General features: G+C 54.3%; 2 protein-coding genes and 1 long non-coding RNA gene across 3 annotated transcripts in view; 1 reads left to right on the forward strand and 2 right to left on the reverse strand.

Moving 5' to 3' along the window:
• LOC306804245 (uncharacterized protein) overlaps window positions 1-16,532 on the reverse strand; it is a gene marked incomplete at its 3' end in the record, with an annotated part of 28,125 nt that extends 11,593 nt beyond the window's left edge. The window contains exon 1 of the mRNA XM_079310562.1: window positions 16,374-16,532. Coding sequence (XP_079166688.1) covers window positions 16,374-16,495 — 122 coding nt within the window. The 5' untranslated portion in view covers window positions 16,496-16,532. The remainder of the gene's footprint in view (window positions 1-16,373) is intronic.
• Window positions 7,279-12,429, forward strand: LOC306804477 (maestro heat-like repeat-containing protein family member 7). Its single transcript, XM_079311101.1, has 15 exons — window positions 7,279-7,416; window positions 7,750-7,814; window positions 7,924-8,073; window positions 8,261-8,409; window positions 8,734-8,881; window positions 9,126-9,313; window positions 9,403-9,540; window positions 9,816-9,930; window positions 10,098-10,238; window positions 10,433-10,609; window positions 10,752-10,907; window positions 11,065-11,166; window positions 11,531-11,633; window positions 11,909-11,965; window positions 12,205-12,429. Exons 1-15 carry the CDS (start codon window positions 7,296-7,298, stop codon window positions 12,402-12,404), a joined length of 2,010 nt encoding a protein of 669 aa, XP_079167227.1. The 5' UTR covers window positions 7,279-7,295; the 3' UTR covers window positions 12,405-12,429.
• LOC306804479 lies at window positions 13,790-14,420 on the reverse strand. Its single transcript, XR_013774888.1, has 3 exons — window positions 14,258-14,420; window positions 14,126-14,182; window positions 13,790-13,852 (listed from the first exon to the last, which is right to left on the reverse strand). It is a non-coding gene; the product is annotated as an uncharacterized lncRNA (long non-coding RNA).
• Window positions 16,533-17,303: the final 771 nt, after the last annotated feature.

Below are 17,303 nucleotides of genomic sequence, written 5' to 3' on the forward strand. Positions count from 1 at the left end.
GCACTGAGAATTTAGAAACCACGAGTTCAACTCCCAGATTCCCACTGAAATTATGAAATTACAGCATTCCCGGCATCAAGAATTTGGAATCCTCCAGCCCCCACCCGAAAGCCCTTGGAATAATGGCACACCAGGTGTAAGGAATTTAGAATCACCCATAGCCTGCTGAAATTCCAATCATGTTCCTATGGTATAACTGCATTCCAGGCTTCAGGAATTGAGAATCATCCAATTCCACATCCATACTCCCATGGAATAATGGCATTCCAGGTATCGAGCATTTAGAATCCCCCAAAAGGCTTCCCAAACTTCCACCCAATTCCCAAGGAATACCAACATTCCAGGGGTCAGGAATCGAGAATCCATCAGTTCCCCTCCCAATTTCCCAAGCAATAATGGCATTCTGGGTATTGGCAATGTAGAATGCCCCAGTTCCCTTCCAAAATTCCAACAGGATCCCCAAAGAATAAAAGCATTCCAGGTGTCAGGAATTGAGAACCCTCCAGTTCCACTCCCAAATTCCCAAGGAGAAACAGAAACCTGGGTGTCAGGAATTTGGAATCCTCCAGCTCTGCACCCAAATCCCCAGGAAATAACAGCATTCTGAGTGTCGGGAATTGAGAATCCCCCAGGAAGCATCCCAAAATCCCACACTATCCCAAGAATAGCAACATTACAAGTGCAAGGAACTGAGAATCCTCCAGCTCCTCTCCCAAATTCTCTTGGAATAATGGCATTCCAGGCATCAGAAATTTCATATACTCCATATACCCTCCCAAGTGCCCATGGAATAAAAGCATCTCATGGGAAAGTAGAATCATCTAGTTCCCCTCCCGAATACCCATGGAATTAGGGCTTCCATGACATAGGCAATTTAGAATTTGCCAGTTCCCTTTCCAAAATCCCAGAGAGTAACAGAATTCTGGGTGTCCGGGATTTGGAATACTCCAGTTCCCCACCCAAATTGCAACTCAAATAATGGCCTTCTGGGTATCAGGAATTTGGAATCTTCCAGCTCCTCAATGAAATTCCCATGGAGTAACAGCATTCCAGACGTCAAGAATTGAGAGGATTTCAGTTGCCCTCCCAAATTCCCATGGAATAATGGCATGCTGGGTGTCAGGAATTTAGCACTCCGTACGCCCCACCAAATTCCCCCCAAATTCCCATGAATAAAAAGCATTCAAGATTTCAGGAATTTTCAATCCTCCAGTTCCACTTCCAAATTCCCATGTAATAATGGTATTCTGTGTGTTGGGAATTCTGAATCCTCCAGTTCTCCTCCCATACTCCCATGGAATAATGGCATACCGGGTGTCAGGAATTTAGAATCCCCCATAAACTGTTTCAAAATCCTCCAAAATTCCCAAGGAATAAGGGCATTCCAGGTATAAGGAATTGAGATTGCTATACCTCCCTCCACAAATTCCCACCAAAACCATGGAATTACAGCATTCTGGGCATTGGGAATTTGGAACCCTCCAGTTCCCCGCCCATGGATTCCAGGCATAATGAATTTTGAATTCTCCATGTACCCTTCGAAATTCCCATGGAATAATAGCAGTCCAGGCATCGACATTTTGGACCCCTCTGGATCACCATCTCCTCTCCCCAATTCTGATGGAATTGCAGCATCCCAGGCATTAGGAATTTATAATTCTCCAGATGCCCTCCCAATTTCCCATGGAATACTGGCATACCAGGGGTCAGGAATTTAGAATCCCCCATAGCCTTCTCTATTTCCTATCATATTCCCATGGAACAACAACATTCCTGGTGTCAGGAATTGAGAATCATCCAATTCCAGTCCCATACTCCCATGGAATAATGGCATTCTGGGTGTTTGGAATTGAGAATCGCTCCTATGCCCTTCAAATTCCCGCCATTATCCCAAAGAATAACAGCATTCCAGGTCTCAGGAATTGAGAATCCTCTAGTTCTACTCCCAGACTCCCATAGAATTACAGCATTCCCGGTTTTCGGAATTTTAAACCCTCCAGTTCCCCTCCCAAATTCCCATGGATTAACGGAAATCCTGGCAGATAAAATTCTGAATCTTCTAGCTTCCCTCCCAGATTCCCACTCAAATTGTGCAATTACAGCATTCCTGGTGTCAGGAATTTGAAAACCTGCAGCTCCCCACACCAATTCCCAGAGAACAATGGCATTGCAGGCATGGAGAATTTGGAATCCTCCAGCTCTGCACCCAAATCTGGGTGTTGGGAAATAGAATTCCCCAGAGTCTTCTCAAATTCCAAACATATTCCCATGGAATAATTATATTCCAGGCGTCAGGAATTGAGAATCATCCAATTCAACTCCCATACTCCCATGGAATAACACCATTCCGCTTGTCGGGAATTTAGAATCCCCCATAAAGCATCCCAAAATTCCACTCAATTCCCAAGGAAGAGCAACACTGCAGCCGTCAGGAATTGAGAACCCTCCAGCTCCCTTCCCAAATTCCCACAAACACCAGGAATTGCAGCATTCTAGGCATTGCGTATTTGGAACCCTCCAGCGCCGCACCCAAACCCCCATGGAAGAACAGCATTCCGGCTCTGGGGAATTGAGAATCCTTCAGTTGTAGTCCCAATATCCCATTGAATAATGGCATTTCCAGGTGTTGGGAATGTAGAATCGCTGTAGGCCCTCCAAGTTCCCACCAGAATCCTTAAGAATAACAGCATTCCAGGTGTCAGGAATTGAGAAACCTCCAGTTCCACTCCCAGGCTCCAGTGGAATTACAGAATTCTGGGCCTTGGAAAATTTGAACCCTCTAGTTCCACTCCCAAATTCCCATGGAAAAGACAGATTTCAGGCATCATGAACTTCAAATTGTCCATGTTCCATCCCAAATTTCCATGAGATAACAGGAGTTTGGACATTGGAAGTTTCGACATCTCCCATTCCCCTCCCAATTCTCATGGAATTGCAGCATCCTGGACCTTAGGAATTCAGAATTCTCCAGATGCCCTCCCAATTTCCCATGAAATAATGGCACACGGGTGTCAGGAAATAAGAGTGCCCCAGAGCCTTCTCAAATTCCGATCATATTCCCATGGAATAACTAGTTCCCTGGTTTTAGGGATTGAGCGTCATCTTGCTCTACTCCCCTCCTCCCACGGAAAAAATGGCATTCCGGAGTCAGGAATTTAGAATCCCCCATAAGACTTCCCAAACTTCCACCCAATTCCCAAGCAATAGCAACATTCCAGGTGTCAGGAATTGAGAATCCTCCAGTCCCCCTCCCAAATTCCCACCAAGACCATGGAATTACAGCATTCTGGACACTGGGAATTTGGAATCCTCCAACGCTGCTGCCAATTTCCCATAGAGTCATGGCTTTCCAGGTATCGGGAACTTAGAATGCCCCAGCTCCCTTCCCAAATTCCCACCAGAACCCCAAAGAATAACAGCATTCCAGGTGTCAGGAATTAAGAATCCTACAGTTCCATTCCCAAATTCCCACAGAATTATGACACTCCCAGTTATGGGAATTTTGAACCATCCAGTTCCCCTCACATATCCCATGGAAGAAAGGTAATTTGGGCATTGAGAATTTGGAATCCTCCTGCTTCCCTCTCAGATTCCCACCAAAATTAAGGAATTACAGCATTTCCGGTGTCAGGAATTTAGACTCCTCCAGATCCTCAGAAGACATCCCATGGAATGATGGTCTTCCAGGCACAAGGTATTCGGAATTCCCCTCTTTCCCTACAAATTCCCACGGATATCCGGCATCCTGGGCATTAGGAATTTAGAATTCTCCAGCTCCCCACCCAAATTCCCAGGGAACAACACAATTTGGGGTGTCAGAAATTTGGAACCCTCCAGGGCCGCACCCAAACCCCCACGGAAAAAGAGCATTCTGGGGTCCACAACTGAGAATCCTCCAGTTGCACTTTCAATATCGCATGGAATAATGGCATTCCGGGTGTCGGGAATGTAAGATCCCTCCTACGCCCTCCAAATTCCCACCCCAAACCCGAAAAAAGAACAGAACTCAAAGTCTCAGGAATTCAGATTCCTTCAGGTCCACTCCCATACTCCCCTGGAGTTATGGCACTCCCAGGGTTGGGAATTTTGAAAGCTCCACATTTCCTCTCAAATTCCCATGGAATAACAGCAATCCTGGCAGTGAGAATTTTGAATCCTCCTGCTTGCCTCCCAGATTCCCAGCAAAATTTGCAATTGCAGTATTCATAGCGTCAGGAATTTGGAATCCTGCAGCTCTCCACAACATTTTCCAGAGAAAAATGGCACTCCAGGTATGGAGAATTTGGAATCCTCCAGTTCCCCTTCCAAATTCCTCGGGAATAACAGAAGTCAGGAATCAGGTATTTAGAATTCTCCAGTTCCCCACCCAAATTACAGTTGGGACAATGGCATTCTGGGAATCTGAAATTTGGAATCTTCCAGCTCCGCAAGCAAATTCCCATAGAGTAACAGCATTCCAGACATCAGGAATTGAGAGGATTTCAGTTGCCCTCCCAATTTCCCATGGAATAATGGCATGCTGGGTGTCAGGAATTTAGCATTGTCCTTGCACCCTACTAAATTCCCACCAAATTCCTATAGAATAACAGCATTTCAGGTGTCAGGAATTTCTAATCCTCCAGCTCCCCTCCCAAATTCCCATGGAATAATGGTATTCTGTGTGTTGGGACTTTTGGAAGCTCCTGTTGCCCTCCCATATTCCCATGGAATAATGGCATTCCGGGTGTCGGGAATTTAGACTCTCCCATAAGCCATGCCAAATTCCTAAAAAAGTTCCCATGGAATAATGGCATTCCAGGTGTAAGGAACTGAGATTCCTATACCTCCCTCCACAAATTCCCACCAAAACCATGAAATTACAGCATTCTGGGCCTTTGAATTCTGGGCCTGGAATTTTGAACCCTCCAGTCCCGTCCCCCCCAAATTCCCTTAGAAAAGTGGAGTCCAGGCATCATGAATTTCGAATTGTCCATGTGCCATCCGAAATTCCCATGGAATAATGGCAGTCCGGGCAGCAATACTTTGGAAAACTCCCATGGAATTGTTGCCTGACAGAGAGACACGAAACAACTAGGTTGTTTAGTGCGGTGCTTTATTGAGGGCCCTGGGGTCTGAGGACTAGTGTCCAAAGTCAGAGCCCACAGTTCCCCTTTTTCGTCAGGTTTTTATATCCTTTTACAAAGTGGTCTACGTACAGAAGTACACATTCTTCAAGACAATACAGTTACATAAATCTTGTAGATATTATTCCTAAAAGTCATAAATTCTACATGCTTGTCTACTCAAAACTGTAGGCTACCCCCCTTTAATCCCCCTTGCTTGTCTTCCCACCACCAGAACCCTTTCTCATTGATTATACATTAACCTTTATTGTTTATTATTTCATTGTGTTCTGCATGCTCTACTAGATCCTTTAGTTATTAGTTTGTGGTTCTTAGTACATTCCCAGGCCTGTTTCCCAGGCCTGTTTCCCAGGGCCTGCTTGTGAACTGCTGCTTTCTAAGCCTTAGCATAACTACTGCTATTGCTACATCTACATTAGTTCTTTTTCTCGTTATTTCGGTATCAGAATTGCAGCATCCCAGGCATTAGGAATTCAAAATTCTCCAGATGCCCTCCCAAAATTCCCATGGAATAACGGTACTCTGTGTGTAGGGCATCTTCAATCCTCCAGGTCCCCTCCCATACTCCCCTGAAATAATGGCAATCCGGGTGACAGGAATTTAGAATCCCCTATAAGGTGCCAGAAAATCCTACAAAATTCCCAAGGAATAACTGCATGCCGTGTGGCGGAATTGTCAGTCCTCCACCTCCACTACCAAACTCCCACCAGAACAATGAAATTACAGGATTCCAGGAATCGGGAATTTGGAATCCTTCAGTTCCTCTCCCAAATTCCCATGGAAAACTGTGATTCCAGGAGTCAGGAATTTCAAGTCATCCATGTGCCCTCCCAAATTCCAACAGAATACCGGTAGTCCGGCCATGGGTAATTTGAAATCCTCCAGTTCTCCTCACAAATTCCAATGGAATTGCGGCATCCAAGGCAATAGGAATTTAGAATTCTCCAGGTCTACTTCCAAATTCCCAGGGAAGAACAGAATTATGGCCATTGAGAATTTGGAATCCTCCAGTTCTGCTCCCAATATCCCATGGAATAATGGCACTCCTGGTATCAGGAATTTAGAATCCCCCATAAGCTGTTCCAAAATCCCACAAAATTCCCAAGCAGTAACGACATTCCAAGTGTAAGGAATTGAGTTTCCTCCACCTACCCCTCCAGATTCCCACCAAAACCATGGAAATACAGTACTCTGGGCATTGACAATTTTGAGCCCTCCTGTTCCCCTCCCAAATTCCCATGCAAAAGTGGGATTCCAGGCATCATGAATTTCAAACCATCTGTATGCCCTCCCAAACTCTCATGGAATAGAGGGAGTCCCGGCATTGATAGTTTGGACATCTCAATTCCCCCACCCCCTCCCCCCCCCCCCCCCCCCCCCAAATTCCCATGGAATTGCAGCATTAGGAATTAGCGGAATTAGCATTAGGAATTTAGAATTCTCCAGATGTCCTCCCAGTTTCCCATGGAACGATGGCACTCCAGGTGTCAGGAATTTAGAATCCCCCATAGCCTTCTCTAATTCCAGCCATATTCCCATGGAATATCCACATTCCAGCTGTCAGGAACTGAGAATCCTGCAGTTCTGCTCCCACACTCCCATGGAATAATGACATTCCGGGTGTCAGGAATTCAGAATCCCCCATAAGGCTTCCCAAACTTCCACCCAATTCCCAAGCAATAGCAACATTCCAAGTGTCAGGAATAGAGAATCCTCCAGCCCCCTCCCAAATTCCCACCAAGACCATGGAATTACAGCATTCTGGGCATTGGGAATTTGGAATCCTCCTGTTCCACTCCCAAATTTTCAGCACGGTCACCATGGCATGGAACAGGACAGGGTGTCAAAGGGCCCTTTGTGATGTGTGCTGATATAAGAGCCAATGGTGACACGGCCACGGCACAGTGCTCGGAGCACGCGACGGGACAGGACGGGACAGAGCGGTGTCGTGAGGAGCCCCCGCACAGCCCACTCATTCCCGTCCGAACCGGAGCTTTTCCAAGGCACTATTGCTGCAGGTGCCCTCAAGACCTGAGTGCATGACCTGCTGTCCTGTAGCCTTCCCAGGACATTAGTCTTGCAGGTGCCTTCCAGGCTCGACTACAGGACTTGCTGGCTGGGAGCTTTTCTGAGGAGCTGCTCCTGATATTAGCCATCAATCCAGTCAGTGTAATGGAGCAGAGACCCCCAAGAGTTCCCAAGGTGACCTGGGGGAAGGAGGAGGAAGAAAGTCCTGGAGCTGCGTCAGCACAGGAGACAGAAGAGATGGTGCTGTTCCAGCCAGTACAGGAGAGTGAGTGGCAGAGCTGAGCCTCATGGCTGGTGCCTGCATCCAGCTTGGCCCCATCCCATCCCATCCCATCCCATCCCATCCCATCCCATCCCATCCCATCCCATCCCATCCCATCCCATCCCATCCCATCCCATCCCATCCCATCCCATCCCATCCCTTTGGGACATGGCCAGGCACAGGACAGAAGAGGGGCCGGGCAGACACCCCGCAGTGCCCGTGCTCCATCCGCTGGAGCATCCCAGGGCTGTCCCTGCCTGGGGAGCGCAGGGCTGGGCTCTGTTCTCCGGCCTCTCCCGCAGGCCCTCAGCTCTGGCTGCGCTCACTCTTTGCCAGGTGCAGCCATGGACAGAACACACGAGCAGGACCCCACCCGTGGCCGCTTCCGCAGAACAGCGCAGGTACCTGCAGCCATCCCCACCTGGGCTGGGCCTGCTGCCACTGTTCAGCCAAGCACAGAGCTTGGAGCACTCCATGGAACAGCCTTCTCTTCCTGCCATTCTCATACAGCTGGTTTGTGAATTCATCAAGAGATTTCGGCAGGAAGGAAACAGCGCCATGGGCACTGGGGTCAGAGCATACCCACACAGCTTCAAAACCAAGACCAGTGCTGCCCTGCTGGATATGCTTGTAGAAGACGGTTTGCCCAGTCCCAAGCAAGTAAGCAGTATGTGGCCAGGGTTTGATGCCTCCAGGAATTGGTTGGTCTCCCAAACAACTGGGGCCTGCTGGTCCCTGTCAGCCTTTGAGGCCATCACAGTGTGGTGGGAAGGGAAGCACATCTCTGGGGAAGCTGGGGACATTACTGCCTCTGGCAGCTTTCCGAGTCTCCCCATGCCATCTTCAGGTGCCTGCCATGGTGAGGTTCATCCACCAGTGGCTCATGGCCAATGAGTCTGATGAGCACAGGCTACACAGGACCCTGCTGGATCTCACCGAGGCACTGCCCACTGATGTGGTGATGACTCTCCTGCGTGTGGCCCCATCGTGTGACAGGTATGGGGCCCACCTGCCCAGAGGGCTCAGGGCTCACCAGCCCATCACCCTGTACAGCCTGCTCCAGGTCTGCCTGAACAACAGAGAGTTCCAGGGCTCTCTGGCTGCTCCCTTTCCCAGCCCTGGCTTGTCAGCACACACCCCTTCTGCCATGCTCCCTCCCTGCCCCTCAGGAGCCTGTCCCCACAGGGCTAAACTCCCTGGGTGTTGCCGGTGAGGGGCAATGGGTAGAGACAGAGCTGGCAGCAAGCTCAGGCCCCTGCTGCTGCCCAGGCCACGGTGCTGTGTCTGAGACTGCCCTGAGACAGAGTTCTGACCCCACAGAGCTGCTACAATCATGTGGAAGGCAATCTTGTGCTCGCCCAGGACTGCAAAGCCGGCGCGGTTGAGACTCCTGGATGTGCTGGGGAGCTGGCCAGAGCACAGCACACGTACCTCAGATGGGGACACAACGAGAGTCTTTCCCCTGGCTGTGAGTTTCTGGAACTGGCATTTGCTCACCCCAAGGCTGCCCCTCCTGCAGCTCTCCACCCTCCTTCCCTCACTGCATCTCCCAGCCTCAGGTGCTGGGCTGAATCCTGGCCCAGGGGCAGCTTCAGGGGCACCAGGCCCGGTGCTCCCCCTGCGTCTCCCCTGGCCTCTCCCTGCCACGCTCGGGCCCTGCCGCACGGACACCTCGGCACTGAGCGCTGTCTCGGGGTGTTTGTCCTTTGCAGGCAACCGTGGTGATGTGGAAGATCCTCCAGGAGCCCTGTGTCCCACATGCAGTGATGATGTTTTTCCCTCGCCTGTTTGTCCACCTGCTCTTCCAAGTGTTCTTCAGCACTCGCGATACACCAGAGGAGGTCAATAAACTCTGGAAGAGATGCCAGCAGCACCATGGCCTTGGCACCAGCCCCAACAGGTTTTCCATCCCAGTCCTTCTGTCCCTGCCATGTCCCCAGGGCAGAAGCCAGTGCTCCCAGCATGACCTGAGCTTTGCTGTGCACACAGGTTTGCAGTGCAGACCTTGAAGTCCCTCCTCTGCCGAAGGCAGTGTGAGGATGTGGTGACAGCAATGGAACACAACCACGGCTGGGACATGCTGCTGTCTGCTGACACCCACCACTATGCCATGGGTCTGCTGGCCAGGTGAGATTCCTTCTCTTCATTACCTCTGTCATTTGTGCTCTGTGCCCCAGGTGCTCCACACTGTAGCCGTGCTCATGGGCCAGAGGGCCTTGTCACTGAGAAATGGCCAAGCAGACTGGAAAAGGCAGGGAAAGGAGGCTGCCCACAAGGAGTTACCTCTCAAATAGCCTAGGTCCCCTTGCAGGATGGTGGGGAACGACCAGACATCTGGGAATCAGTCTTGGGAGAGGTTTGTCCCCCTGGCTCACAGTCTTGGTTACTTTTACTCCTGCCAGGGAGATATCCTGTGTTTCCCAACCCTTGTGCTCCCGGATCTTTTGCTACCTGCTCCGGCTGCTCAGCTCACAGGAGCCACGCTGGGACCTGCCTGCCCTGGCATTCCTTGTGGAGGTGAGCCTGACGCCCAGCGCAGTCTCCCTGAGCTGCCTCCCAGCTCTCTGTCCTCTTTTAGCCATAGCTGCCTGAAACGGTGCCCATGCCCTGTGCTGCTGTCTGGGCCCAGCCCAGTGCGGTTCTGGGCTCCTGTGTGTCCCCTGTCACTGCCCTGTGCCTTTCAGATCCTCAAGTATCAGGACTTGAGTGAACGCACTGCTAAACGCGTCCTACAAATCCTGTCACCGCGCCTGCAGTGCGAGTGCAGGGAGAGGCGACGCCTGGCACTCAGGGCCCTTCTGGATCTCAGTGAGGATCCCTGGATGGTGAGAAGGGGGCAGTGGCTGAAGCTGTGCAGGGGAAAGCTGCTCCTTGGGCGTGCCTTGGCTTCAGGTGCTGGGGCAGCTGCTCCCAGCTCTCCTGCCTCCTGGTTCAGCTGCCCAATTGCTTTGGGACAGGCCTTTGGCCTGCAGGGTCTGACACAGCAGGGTGGGGTTTCACAGACCTGTGTTCCACACAGGCCGAAAAAATGTGCAGCCTGACTAAAAGCCTTGTGGAGCTCCTGCAGGACACAGATGGAGAGACAGTTAGGATGACAGTCATGGCACTCAGCTTTATAGTGGTGGAAAACGACATGCTGATAGCCAGCCCCATCACCCTGCAGCTGGCAGAGGTGCTCCAGCCACTCTTTGCCCACGTAAGGTTCAGTGCCCCTGCCACGGCCACTGGGAGAGTCAAGGACACTTTGTGCCCTGTGGATTTGCAGCCTGGTGCACAACTGACAGACAGGGCATCCTGGGCAGCCGATGATGAAGTCTGTAATTCTTCCTTTCATATAGGATAATAGCCAGGTGCAGGAGGTGTCCATATTGCTCTACCAAACATTGGTGAGTCTAGCATTAGAAAAAGGAAACAAGGCCCTGAAGAAATATGTGCGGCAGAGCCTGCTCCCTCTCTTCTTCCACTGCCACGATGAGAATCCGGACGTGGCAGAGGTGAGGACTCATGGGCTGCCCGTGTCCCCTGGGGGAAGTTTGGCTGCCTCCTGCTTTGGTGCCAGGTGGGCTGCAGCCTCCTCCAGGCCTTGGCATAGGGACACAACTCCTGTGCCTGGTACTGCGGGGACATGTCTGCATCTCTGCTGCACTCCAGGCCTCACGGGAAGCGCTGCATTGTGCAGCCAAATTCCTGAAGAGGAGGGATCTCCTGCAGCTGGTGAAGACAGCGGAGCTGTGGAAGTTGGCCGAGTGCCTGGTAAGGACGGCCTGAAAGCACCAGGCTCAGACTGGAGAAGCCCCCTGAGCACGGCGCTCACTGTGTGCGCTTGGCAGCTGTGGCCCCGCCCAGCGCTGCAGGCAGGGGCCGCACGGGCTCTTCTCCAGGCTCCTGCGGCCCCGAGCCGGCTGCCCTCAGAGCCCCGGCCCAGCGGGGCTGCGGGGCGGGCCGGCACCGCGGCTCCCCGGGCAGCAGCCGGCCCTGTGCCCCTGCAGAGCCCGGCCAGCGGCTGCTGGCCGCGCCTCAGGGCTGTGCGGGCAGGGGAGGCCGGGGCCGGGCGCGGGCAGCGCCTGCCAAAGGGCCAGAGCCCGCCCCGACCCTTCGCTCCCGCCGCTCTCCGCAGCTGGCAGAGGACAGGAGCCGAGCGGCCGAGCACCTGCGCCAGGCCCTGCCCTACCTGCGGAGCCCACAGGAGCCCCTGCGAGAGGCGGCCGTCAGGTTCATCGGTGAGCCCGTGCTCCCTCCCCGCCCCGCCGCAGCTCGGCCCCAGCCCCGCTTGCTGCCCCGGCAGCTTCTGCCATCCAGGCCTGGCGCCGCGGAGCCCCGGCTGCCCTCGGGGCTGCTGCCGTCCTCTCGCAACCGTGCCCTTGGGCGGCAGCATGCAGCAAGGGCCTGGGCTGAGCCCTGCCTGGCCACGAGGGCCAGTGGCCACAGGGCTGGCAGCGCCGCTGGCAGGAAGCTGTGCCGCTGGGCAGAGCCATGACAGGGTCTGTGTTCCCAGGGATGGCCAAGCGATACCTGAGGGGGAAGAAGAAAGAGGTGCAGGTGCTCAGTGAGGGTGAGTGAGGGCAGCGGGCCGTCATCTGCTGGCAGGAGGAGCTGCAATCCCTGCCCCAGAGCTCACAGAGATTTCAGGGGCACGTGGGGGATTCGTGGCCAGCAGCTTCGGGTGATCCTAGTGGCCCCTGCTCCCTCTTGGCCATGGCTACAGTGGGCTGGGATCACCCTTTCATTGGAATCTCCTCTTGTCCCTGCAGAACTGGAAGCTGACTGTGACTGTGTTCCTTTCACTTTCAGCCCTGGAAGATATGGCAGATGACACCAGACTTGCCATCAGAAGCCGTGCCATTCCAACTTCGCACATCCCCAAGGCAGTAAAACGGCCGCACGTCTCCATGTTCCAGAGGTTGCGAGATCATCTTCGCCGGGCATGGAGGACACGGCCCCGTTTGTCAGGCCTCGGCTGTCTGCGCTGCTGGAGATCTCCGAGGAGCTGATCTGGGAGGCTCTGTCTGCTGGGACCTCCTGCACCAGTGGGATTTTCTTCAAGATTGTTCATTTCTTCTTTTTGTTTTGGTTTAGTATATAAATATAGGATGTGTTAGAATAGACAGGCTTACAGGATCTTTCATTTGCTGCCCAGGGTCTGCAGGGCATGGGAGAAGAGGGGGAGAAGGGTGCTTGTGCTCAGCAATCTGCCCAGGCGTGCAGTGCTGCTGGGAAAATGGCCAGAAGCCCCTTGGCCTTTGGTGGTTGTGCTGAAGCCTTTGTGCTGCCGACAGAGCGGGTGGGCAGGGGCCGGAGCTGCGGGGATCCCTGCGAGACCGGTGCCTGGAGATGGCCACGACCCCTGTCCCAGCCAGGAACCGCCATCAGTGTCCTCCTGCCCGGGGGTTCCTGGCTGGATTGCTGAGGGCTCTGTGGTGCCTCTGATTGAAGCTCCATAAGCTACTCATGGGCAGCCGTCCTGTTCCTGACACCTGCCTGTTCTGAAGCTTCCCAAAAGAGGAAGCAGGGGCAGTTTTGCAACCATCGCAAGAGAGACTGGAAGGGTGCCCTCCCTCTGGTCCCGCTTGCTTGGCTTTCTGACTGGGTCTGAGGCAGGGGCTGCCATTCCTCACTTGTGGGGACCAGAACCACAGCCAGGATCCCGGCACTGCCTGGCAGCGCTCCGGACACTGGCACGGTCACGCGTCCGACTCTCAGGCACTGTGCTGCTGCTTCATTTGCTCTCTGCAACACCCAAAGCTCTCTGTGAAGCCCTGATGCTCTCTGCTTCTGCCCTCTTCCTGACCCTGTGCAGGGATGAAGCATTGCTGTGTTTTCAGGAAGCTATTCTTTAAACCTGCCAGCATTCCAATCTCCTTTGCCCTGCATGAGTGCTTGCCATGGAATCCCTCCCAGCTGGGTTCAGAGCATACTCAGGGTGGCTCTTCTAAAATCCAGAGGCTTCAGGGTGCAAAGCAAGGCCTTGAACTAAAGAGTGTTGTGGAACCGGAGCTTCAGCACAGAGACCCTTCCAGCCTGATCTGCCCTCGTTCCTCTGCATCTCTGCACAGAACACAGCACAGAATAGAATGGCAAGAGGGGCCTGTGAGTCCCAGGGCTCTGGATTTGTGCTACTTTAGCTCCACAGAGATGCAGGCAAAGTGAAGAAGCCAAACTGTTTATTGATGAAAGGCAAAGCAAAACGATGAGCTGGGAAGGAAAAAAAGGGAGGGTCTCAGGGCTGGAGGGAGAGAGCAGGCAGGGAGAAGGCTTAAAGCAAAATAGCTGTGCCAATCATGCTCTGCCTGGAGCTCCAGCAGCCCAGACAGGTTATGTCCTCTTCAGTGTCTCTTGGTGTGTTCTTGAGACAGTGGTTCACTGCATCCTGAAGATGACTGGGCTTAATTTTCCAGGTTAGAACATGATGGCCTGGCATCGTGCATCCGGATGTGAGGAGCTGGAAGAGGAAGGAACACAGCCACGGTCACAGCCTGGATCAGTGGGGACACTACAAGACCCCTGTGCCAGGGCTACTTCAGCCCGCTCTGGCCATGGCCAGGAGGGAGCAGAGACGATTGGGATCACCCCAAGCTGCTGGCCACGAATCCTCCACGTGCCCCTGAAATCTCTGTGTGCTCTGCCCATGCCGCCCCCCGTCCGCACAGGGAGCAGAGCGCTCCAGAGCTGGGGCAGGGATTGCAGCTCCTCCTGCCAGTGGCACTGCCCTCACCCTTGTGGATGAGCCAAGTCTCTCCTTGCTGCCTCCTCAAGTACCTCCCTGCGGTCCCTGGGATAACAGAGCTTGTCACGGACCGAGTTCCAGATCCTACTGCTGTAGGAAAGAGAGGGAGCCCGGGCTCACCCATGAACCTGACGGCCGCCTCTCGCAGGGGCTCCTGTGGGCTCTGCAGGTAGGACAGGGCCTGGCGCAGGTGCTCGGCCGCTCGGCTCCTGTCCTCTGCCAGCTGCGGAGAGCGGCGGGAGCGAAGGGTCGGGGCGGGCTCTGGCCCTTTGGCAGGCGCTGCCCGCGCCCGGGCCCGGCCTCCCCTGCCCACACAACCCTGAGGCGCGGCCAGCAGCCGCTGGCCGGGCTCTGCAGGGGCACAGGGCCGGCTGCTGCCCGGGGAGCCGCGGTGCCGGCCCGCCCCGCAGCCCCGCTGGGCCGGGGCTCTGAGGGCAGCCGGCTCGGGGCCGCAGGAGCCTGGAGAAGAGCCCGTGCGGCCCCTGCCTGCAGTGCTGGGCAGGGCCACAGCTGCCAAGCGCACACAGTGAGCGCCGCGCTCAGGGGGCTTCTCCAGCCTGAGCCTGGCGCTTCCAGGCTGTCCTTACCAGGAACTCGCCTAACTTTCACAGCTCCGCTGTCTTTACGAGCTGCAGGAAATCCCTCCTCTTCAGGAATTCGGCTGCACAAAGCAGCGCTTCCCGTGAGGCCTGGAGAGCAGCAGAGATGCAGAGATGTCCCCGCAGTTCAGGGAACAGGAGCCCTGTGCCAAGGCCTGGAGGAGGCTGCAGCCCCGGATGTACCAAAATACAGGCAGTCAAGCCCCCTCCCAGAGATCCACCAGCATCACACAAAACCTCACCTTGGCCACGTGTTGGTTCTCGTCATAGCTGTGTAAGAAGAGTGGGAGGAGGCTCTGGCTTACAATTCTCTCCAGGGCCTTTTTTCCCTCATCCACTACCAAGTCCATCACTGTGCAGAAGAGGTGAATGGAAAGCAGCTGCACATGGCTGTTGTCCTGGAGGAATGGAGGAGGAAAAGCCCTCAGAAGCAATTTCTCCAGAGTACTGGACAAAGGCCCAACACTCTAGAAGGCACAAAGTTTCTGGGCAGCAGCAAGTGCTCGTGCCTGGGGGCACAGAGCCTTACATTTTCCAAGAGTGACAGGAGTGGCTCAGCCAGCTTCAGGGCACTAGTGCTGGATAACATGAGGTGTTTTGTCTGGAACATATTTATGAACACAGAGAGGGACATGCCGATCACCTCTCCATCTGTATCACCCAACAGCTCCAAAAGGCTTTGAGACACACTGCGTATAGGTCTGGCCTGTGTGGAAGACAAGGCTGTGCGGTGAAGCCATGAACGGCTCCACCAACAGCGCCCGGGCACTGCAACCCCACCCTGTATCCACAGGGCCCAGCAGCCAAAGGCCTGTCCCAAAGAGCTCAGAGAGTTGAGGCAGGAGAGCGAGGAGCACCTGCCTCAGCTCCTGAAGCCAAGGCACGCCCAAGGAGCAGCTTTCCCCAGCACAGCTTCAGCCGCTGCCCCCTTCTCACCATCCAGGGATCCTCACTGAGATCCAGAAGGGCCCTGAGTGCCAGGCGTCGCCTCTCCCTGCACTTGCACTGCAGGCGCGGTGACAGGATTTGTAGGATGCGTTTAGCAGTGCGTTCACTCAAGTCCTGGTACTTGAGGCTCTAAAAGGCACAGGGCAGTGACAGGGGACACACATGAGCCCAGAACCGCACAGGGCTGGGCCCAGACAGCAGCACAGGGCACGGGCACTGTCCCAGGCAGCTGTGGCTATGAGAGGACAGAGAGCTGGGAGGCAGCTCAGGGAGACAGCACTGGTCATCAGGATCACCTCCACAAGGAATGCCAGGGCACGCAGATCCCAGTTTGGCTCCTGTGTGCTGAGAAGCTGGAGTAGGTTGAGTGCAACATGGGAACACATAGGCATCAAGACACTGCACATCTCCCTGGCAGGGGTAAAAGGTATCAAGACCCTGAGGTGGAGGGGTGGCAATGCTCTCCCAGGACTGACTCACAGAGATCAAGTTTTTCCCCAGCATCCCTGGAGGCAACGTGGACACTTTGGGAGGCAGCTCCTTTTGGGCACCTCCACTCCCAGCCTTTTCAAGACTGCTTGGCCATCCCTTAGTGACAAAGGCCTCTGGCCCATGAGCACGGGTGCTGTGTGGGGCACCCCGGGCACACAGCACAAATGTCAAGGACAGAAGGGCAATGGGGGTCTCACCTGGCCAGCAGACCCACGGCATAGTGCTGGGTGTCAGCACACAGCAGCGTGTCCCAGCCACGCTTGCGCTCTATTGCCATCACCTCAGGCTCATACTGCAGACAGATGAGCAGAGCCTTCATGGTCTGCACTACAAACCTGTGTGCAGAGCAAAGTCCAGGTCACACTGGGATCACTGGTGCTGGCCACAAGGGCATGGGAAGGACTGGAGGACTGGGACCTGTTGGCCTTGCTGGGAATGCTGCGTTCCTCCCGGCACGCTCTCCAGAAGTTATCAATTTGCTTTGGCATCTGCTGTGTGGTGAAGAGAACATGCAAGAGCAGAGCCGTAAACAGAGGGTAGGAAGCATTCATCATGGCCTCCTGGCAGTGGGGCACCTGGACCATCACCCAGATCACCAGAGTTGCCTGCGGAAGAAGCAGCCCGAGGCAGCGCTCAGTGCCGAGGTGTCCATGGGGCAGGGCCTGAGGGAGAGGCAGGGGGAGCAGCAGGCCTGGTGCCCCTGAGCCTGTCCCTGGCCCAGGTTTGAGCCCAGTGCCTGAGGCACTGAGAGGATGGAGAGCTGCTGGAGAGGTGACCCGGGGGTGAGCAAGGGCCAGTTCCAGAAACTCACAGCCAGGGCAAAAACATCTTTGTTGAGTCCATCAGAGGTGCACATGCTGTGCAGAAGCCAGTCCTCCATGACACAGAGCAGAATTGGCAGCACCTTCTCCACTTTTTGTCCTCATGAGCCTATGGCTCTCCACATCATTGCACCAGCTCTGTGGGGTTGGAGCTCAGTGTCAGGGGGGTCTCAGTGACAGTACCATGCCCTTTACAGCTGTGACAGAGTCCCAGTGCCCTGAGGGGCAGGGAGTGAGCCTGGCAGTGGCAGCAGGCTCAGGAAGCAGAGGGGCCTGAGGGTCCTGGACCTGTCCACCTGTCTGGCA

The sequence above is a fragment of the Erithacus rubecula genome (genome assembly GCF_903797595.1).
Source record: "Erithacus rubecula genome assembly, chromosome: 8".
Classification (NCBI taxonomy): Eukaryota; Metazoa; Chordata; class Aves; order Passeriformes; family Muscicapidae; genus Erithacus; species Erithacus rubecula.

Coding starts and splice junctions, on each gene's coding strand:
- LOC306804477 (XM_079311101.1), top strand. CDS start 7,296: ATGGAGCAGAGACCCCCAAGAGTTCCCAAGGTGACCTGGGGGAAGGAG. Junction 8,410..8,733: donor GTGGCCCCATCGTGTGACAG/GTATGGGGCCCA, acceptor CTGACCCCACAG/AGCTGCTACAATCATGTGGA. Junction 9,931..10,097: donor CCCTGGCATTCCTTGTGGAG/GTGAGCCTGACG, acceptor TGTGCCTTTCAG/ATCCTCAAGTATCAGGACTT.